Source organism: Arachis hypogaea, chromosome 17 (genome assembly GCF_003086295.3).
Source record: "Arachis hypogaea cultivar Tifrunner chromosome 17, arahy.Tifrunner.gnm2.J5K5, whole genome shotgun sequence".
NCBI classification, from domain to species: Eukaryota; Viridiplantae; Streptophyta; class Magnoliopsida; order Fabales; family Fabaceae; genus Arachis; species Arachis hypogaea.
Window position 1 is genome coordinate 35,439,772 of NC_092052.1, and position 6,989 is coordinate 35,446,760.

Sequence of the window (6,989 nt, forward strand, 5' to 3'; positions counted from 1 at the left end):
TGTAATTTGTAATTGAAATTAAATTTATTGAGCTAGTTAATTAAAATTAAATGGACTTGTGCTTCACCATCTGATGATTTTGATATTTTGTTCTTTAAAAGAAAGTTGAACAGCATATCTCGAATGTTCAATACCCATTTTCTCTATATTTTTTTAAATATGACTGGGTATACAGGATTCTGTGATTTAAAAAATTTAGGACAGTATATCCGAAATGTGTACTGTCAATTTAAAATGATAATTTATTTTACATTACAAATTTCAATAAATAATATATTTAATTAATTTAAATAAAAAAGTCCTTGGTTTTAATCCAGATTGTTGTGGGTGGAAAAAAATTTGGGAGACGATGGAATAAATTCAATCAATTAATTATTGAACATAATTTTTTTTAATGCAAAAGATAGAAGTTGTTACGTTCACATTAACGCGTGTTTCGGGTTTATGGTTTATGATTTAGAGTTTAGGTTTTAGGGTTTCTGATTTAGGGTGTATGGTTTATGATTTAAGGTTTAAATTTTAGGTTGTAGGGTTTATGATTTAGAATTTAGGTTTTAGGGTGCTAAATAGGCCTATGAAGGATTTGGGGTTGACACAAATTGTATTGGTTCTTTTGATATGTATTCGTTTTGATTTACAACAAGTTTGTATGATATGATACTCTCTGCCAGAAATAATAACGCAACAGTTTCAAATCTATCACCTTCACTATATTGTAAGTGATAATTATGTAATTATGTTTTATCCTTTATTACAAATTAATTAAATCTTAAAACACAATTTCCTAATTAAGAAATTATTTTTATTATAAAAAAATCATATAATTTAAGCATATATATGAAAGTGTAAAATAAAATAAAGAAAGTTAATAAAAAAACAATGAACAAATTGAAAAAAATGTGTTCGAAAAATGATAAACCCTAACTGCTATCTTAAACCTTAAATTCTCAACAACAAACTATAAACCTTAACCCCCAATTCAAAATTCCTAAACCCTAACTCAAATTTTATACCAGAAATCCTAAACTACAAGTCTAAATAATTATCACTAAATAAATAACCCTTAACCATGAATGCTAACTCGTAAATCCTAAATCATAAATCACACTTTTTAATCTATCAATAATAAAGACTAATTTATTAACCTTAAACCCTAAATAATATCATACACAGTAAAGTATTAATAAATATATGTTGTATCACTTTTCTATTTAAAAATACTAAAATTTAAACATTCATTTTCTATTGGTGAGGAACCTTCCAATCCTAACTCTGCTGTCTTCTCATCCTCCTTTGGGTCTGCATGCATCTTCACTTCATGGTTTGCGGTACAGTGTCGCTTCGTGTGTCTGGCTTTCTGACACATACTACACCGCCTGTTTCTTGATCCGGGGTGCCCCTTTGGTCTTAACTACTACGGAATCCTTCTCCTTGGGAGTATCTCTTCCCTTTGCCGACGGACCCTTCCGATCGCATCCAGCCTCAATTTGTTTACATAAAGCTCGTATGCCACTCATCGCTATATTGAACACACCCGGACTCCATGCAGCTACGAACAAAAACCACTGCGATGTAGAATGCAATACGCCCTGACGTAATAGAAATTCCCTCTCACTTCACTCATCAGCTCTTCCTTCACCATAGTTATCCAATCATAGTTGTCAGAACCGAACCGGTGATCGAACCGGTCAGGCTACTGGGTTACTGGGTCACTGGTTCAACCGGTGGGTCACTGGTTGAACCGGTTAACCCGGTCCCACATAAGTAAAATGTATAAAATAGCTAAAAACTTAAAAATAAAAAGTTAAAAAACATATCTCCAATAATATTTTAATAAACATTAAATCTCAAATCCTAAAAATAAGTAGTAATACGAGAATAAACATAAAATTTAGTACTATTAGTCTATTACATGAACAACTCAATTTAACATAATGAAAATAACAATTCATGGATTATATCCAAGGAGTAACTTCAAAGTCTGGAAATCTTTCTTCATGTGACAAATCTGGAGCTACATCCTGATTGGTTTCATTCTGATTTGCATTTTCCACAGAAGTATTATTAGCTTCACCATCATCTCGATCATCTTCCAGATTCAATTCATCTAGCATTTCAATAATGTTTCACAAATCATAATCAATAATAAGGCAAAACATTTGGTTAAAGCATTACAAAATCATCCCTAACAACAACATACCCAAATCATCTAAACCTGATTGAAGAGACATATTTGCAAGATCATTCCGTAAAGCATCAACTTCTTCAGGAGTTAAAAATGGTGGTGAATCTTCCATTATCCATTCCGAATGATCCTCAAATGCATCAAGACAAATTGGATCATAACTTTGCTTTCTCATTCGGTTCCTATATTATCAATTAACTTGATTATTCTTATTATGACTAAAAATTTTAAATAATGCCTTAAAGAAAGAATAATAAAAAGTACCTTTGTTGTAGCCTTAAGTTGTAGTGAACATAAACAAGATCATTAAGCTTTTGATGCTCTAACCGATTCCTTTTCTTTGAGTGAATGTGTTCGAAAATGCTCCAGTTACGCTCACAACCTGAAGAACTGCAAGTTTGACTCAAAACACGAATTGCTAACTTTTGCAGGTTTGGTGCTCCACATCCATAAGATTCCCACCATTGATCTTAACATAAAAAGAAAACAATCACAATCATAAAAATCAAATCTTAAACATATCACAATCATAAAAAACTAATTTTAATACAAAATTTACCAGGCATCACAGTGCTTCGCTCACGTATTGCAGACTGTCTCCCAAAGTCTCCTTCAGCATTCTTAAAGATTCTCTTCTCACTTGTCAATTTAGTAATCAAATCAGCATCACCGTAAGCATACCTCTCAATCACATCTAGTAGGCCAGAAATTGTGTCTTTGTGCTTGTCAAATTCTGCAGAATTAAATCGAAAAGCTGGATTTAACCAATAACCAGCAGCATGAAGGTTTCTTTTAAGTTGTAAATCCCAACGTGAATCTAAAATCTTCAAATAAGGTTCAACAACCCTCTTTCTTTTTTGAAACCTCTTCACCATGTCTTCCCTAGCCTTATACATAGCTTGATAAAGGAAACCCATTGCAGCTCTATCTTCACTATCCACAATACGCAATACATGAACAAGTGGCTCCGTAAGCTTAACAATATCAGTGCATTGATTCCAAAATTTAGAATCTAAGACTTGATCCACAAACTTTTTTGCTTTGGCTTCTTTAGAGTAAGCTGAACTTCTCCATTCTCTAGATGTCACCATAGCTCTCAATGCATCCTTTTGAGCCAAAATACTTTGCAAAGCAATGAAATTAGTGGCGAATCGAGTTGGAGCTGGACGAAGTATTTCTCGGCCGCCTGTGAACTGCCTCATCAAGTACAAAGGATGGCAGTGATTATAAATATATTTCGTAATCATTGAAGCTTGTGACACAGTTTCAGTCACTTCCACAAACTTCCCAATATCCTGCAACATCAGATTAATACAATGTGCCGCACAAGGAGACCAATACAATCTAGGAAACTCCGATTCCAACAACCTTCCAGCAGCAACGTAATTTGCAGCATTATCCGTCACTACATGTACAACATTCTCAGGACCAACAAATAACACAACATCCCTAAGCAACTTAAACAAAGCCTCAGCAGTTTTTGAGATATGAGAAGCATCAACTGACTTTAGGAAAACAGTTCCTTTAGGGCAATAAACTAAGAAATTAATTAAAGTACGTCTACAACGATCAGTCCATCCATCAGCCATGATAGTACATCCAGTTTGTTTCCAAATCACACGATAACCTTCAATCATCTTCTTTACATCTTCAACCAATTTACTCAACAAATATCCACGAACTCTTTGGTAATTTGGCCCTTTATACCCTGCACCCATGTTTGCAATAGCATCAATCATCGGCTGATAATAAGCTGAATTAACCGCATTGAATGGCACAGAGGCATCCATCATCCATCTTGCAATAGCAATATCACACTTCTCCACAATTTCTTTGCTTTGGAGAACACTTTTAATACTTGGTTGAGCTCCAGGTGTTGCTGCCGGTGGAAAAAAGGATTGTAATCCCTTGACTTGTTTTCCAACTACCTTTCTAGAGCTAGGTGCTGGAATTCTTGATGCTTGTTGTTGTCGCATCTCATTACGTTCAATCTCATCAAATTCCCTTTCAACGTCATCACAAGCACCATAACTTTCTGCATATTCTTCTTGAGTTTTCCTTTTCTTGGTTCGAAGATCTTCAATGTTTTGATTGAATTGGTGTCTCACCACAGCTGGCACCTTTCGACATGCCTCAATATCTCCACCTTTTCCAGCCAAATGATGCTTAACCCGGTTAATTCCTCCACCTCTAATAAGCTTCTCGCAATAAATACATACCAAAGCAGTTTTTCCTTTATCCAAAACTTGTTTACAATGGCCCCATGCAAGATCAGTTTTTCCTCTGTTACTATTTTTTTGGGTTCCAATTGAAGGATCAGGAGTGGATCCTTGTTCCTGAGAAGTTGGTGTTTCTGATGGTGTATTTGATGAAGCCATCCTAAATTCCTAATCAACCAGGATCCAAGACTAAATGACTAATCTCTAAGAATAATACACAACAATCCACTAAGGCACTAACTACTAAGAATAATATACAACAGCAACCAACAATAGATAATCAACAAACTGGACAGAAATAAAAAAATAAATCAAAGAAACTAGAGATCAAACAGAAAAACATGTGGTCTTGTTCATGTTCTCAAAGTATCAAACATACATGGATAAAAAACTTAAACAGAAATCAACAATCTAAATTAAACAGAAATCAACAACCTAAAATTATTTGAACAACCAACAATCTAAATTCTAACACAAATCAAACAGAACCAAGTAACCAACATACATAATCAATCTACAATAATCAATTAACTTCAAAAAATAAAAAAATTAAAAATACTTAGTTACTTACCTAGCTGGACGGCTGAACCCTGGAGCTGGAGGAATGGAGCGAGGAGTAGAGACCAGAGCAGAGAAGAGGGAGACCGGAGCGACGAGCAGAGAAGAGGGTGACCGGAGCGACGAGCAGAGAAGAGCGAGGAGCAGAGACCAGACCAGAGAAGAGGGAGACCGGAGCGACGAGCAGAGAAGAGGGTGACCGGAGCGACGAGCAGAGAAGAGCGACGAGCAGAGACCAGACCAGAGAAGAGGGAGACCGGAGCGACGAGCAGAGAAGAGGGTGACCGGAGCGACGAGCAGAGAAGAGCGACGAGCAGTAGGCGACGATGGACCGTGGACGTGCTTCTGCCTTCTTGGCGGTGGTGAGTGGCGCACTGCTCTGGATGCGGTGGTGAGGTGGTTGAGTTGACGTGCTTCTGCCTTCTTGGCGCTGGTTGAAGCTGAACGGGGCGACGAGGTGGCTGAGTGAGTGGCGCACTTCTCTATCTCTCAGCTCTCATGGTGATGGTGGTCTCTCAAAATTTGGGAATGGGAAGGAAAATTGTGAAACAGGGATGGAGGCTAGGGTTACAGCACTCAGCAGCAAGCTTTTTTTTTTTTTTTAATAAAGAAACGACGTCGTTTCCAGCCTATAAAAAAAAATTAATTTTCGAACCGGTCCGGGTTAAACGAAACCCGCCGGTTCACCGGTTCTGATCAAACCCGACCGGTTCAATACGGGTCTTTCCGGTTCGATTCCTTGTCCGGTTAGATGACTCACCCGGACCGGTTATAGCACCGGTTCACCGGTTTTTCGGTCCGACCGGCCGGGTCGGTCCGGTTCTGACAACACTGTATCCAATGACTTAGCATCCTTACGCCACCTCTTCAACAATAACCTTGATGGAATTTCCATCGCATGCTTGATAAACTACTATTTTATGGTTCATCTTGTGCTCAATTGAGTGGTTTTTATCTACTCTTTACCCACTTATTCATACTATTTGCATGGTTTTACATTTACCTTCCTAATTATGTGCTTTGATTGAAAACATGCTTCTTTGGACTTATATTTGCTTATTACTAATCCTCTCTTATTACCATTAGATGCCTTGATATGTGTGTTAAGTGATTTCAGAGATTACAAGGCAGGAATGGCTTGGAGGATGGAAAGGAAGCATGCGAAAGTGGAAGGAATACAAAAAGTTGGAGAAATTGCTAAGCTGTCCAGCCTGACCTCTTTACACTCAAACGACTATAACTTTAGCTATAGAGGTCCAAACGACGCGGTTCCAGTTGCGTTGGAAAGCTAACGTCCGAGGCTTCTATTTGATATATAATATGATATAGTTTCCCTGACGCTAGGTGACGCGACCGCGTGATCCATGCGGCCGCGTCGCAAGTGACGGAAATCAGCGCAAATGAATTCGCAACCAGCGAATTCTGGACTGTTTTTGACCCAGTTTGCGGCCCAGAAAACACAGATTAGATGCTATAAAGTGGGAGAATACATCCATTCAAAAGAAGGCTCACATAATTCACTTCTCATGATTTAGATTAGTTTTGAGAGAGGTTCTCTCCTCTCTCTCTTAGGATTTAGGACTTCTCTTAGTTTTAGGAGTGACTCTCAATCCCAGGTTCTTTATTTTTATATAATTTATGAACTCTTCCATGTTACATATAAGTTTCTTAATTAATGTTATTTGAGGTATTTCAATTCATGACTGCTTTCCTTTATTTACATGATTACTGTTTCCCATCTGAAGACATCTTTATTCCAATAGATTTACTTTTCCCCTTTTGGTTTTGGTTAAGAAATCTGTAACTCAGGAGTTATCCAACTTAACAGCATAATTGTTAATTGTTATCTTGCCAATTGAGTTGAACTTCAATAATCCCAATCTTTTCTTAGGAATTAACTAGGATTTGAAGATTAACTAATTAGTCACTTGACCTTCCTCTGCTTTAAGTAAGGGTTAACTAAGTGAAATTAAGATTCAATTTTCATTATCATTGATAAGGATAACTTGGTCTGGACTTTCAATTTC

The 6,989-nt window shown here is 36.8% G+C and overlaps 1 protein-coding gene across 1 annotated transcript; it reads right to left on the reverse strand.

Annotated features, from left to right (window-relative positions):
• Positions 1 to 1,367: 1,367 nt before the first annotated feature.
• LOC112763149 (uncharacterized) lies at positions 1,368 to 4,563 on the reverse strand. Its single transcript, XM_025808892.1, has 5 exons — positions 2,745 to 4,563; positions 2,450 to 2,654; positions 2,201 to 2,367; positions 1,974 to 2,107; positions 1,368 to 1,565 (listed from the first exon to the last, which is right to left on the reverse strand). The coding sequence occupies exons 1-5, from the start codon at positions 4,561 to 4,563 to the stop codon at positions 1,368 to 1,370; spliced, it is 2,523 nt and encodes an 840-aa protein (XP_025664677.1).
• Between the last annotated feature and the right edge of the window lie 2,426 nt (positions 4,564 to 6,989).

Excerpts from the sequence above, each read along its gene's own strand:
- LOC112763149 (XM_025808892.1), bottom strand. The coding sequence starts at position 4,563 with ATGGCTTCATCAAATACACCATCAGAAACACCAACTTCTCAGGAACAA. Across the intron at positions 2,655-2,744 it reads GCGAAGCACTGTGATGCCTG|ATCAATGGTGGGAATCTTAT; the intron begins GTAAATTTTGTA and ends TTTTATGTTAAG. Across the intron at positions 2,108-2,200 it reads ATCAGGTTTAGATGATTTGG|ATGAATTGAATCTGGAAGAT; the intron begins GTATGTTGTTGT and ends TTGAAATGCTAG.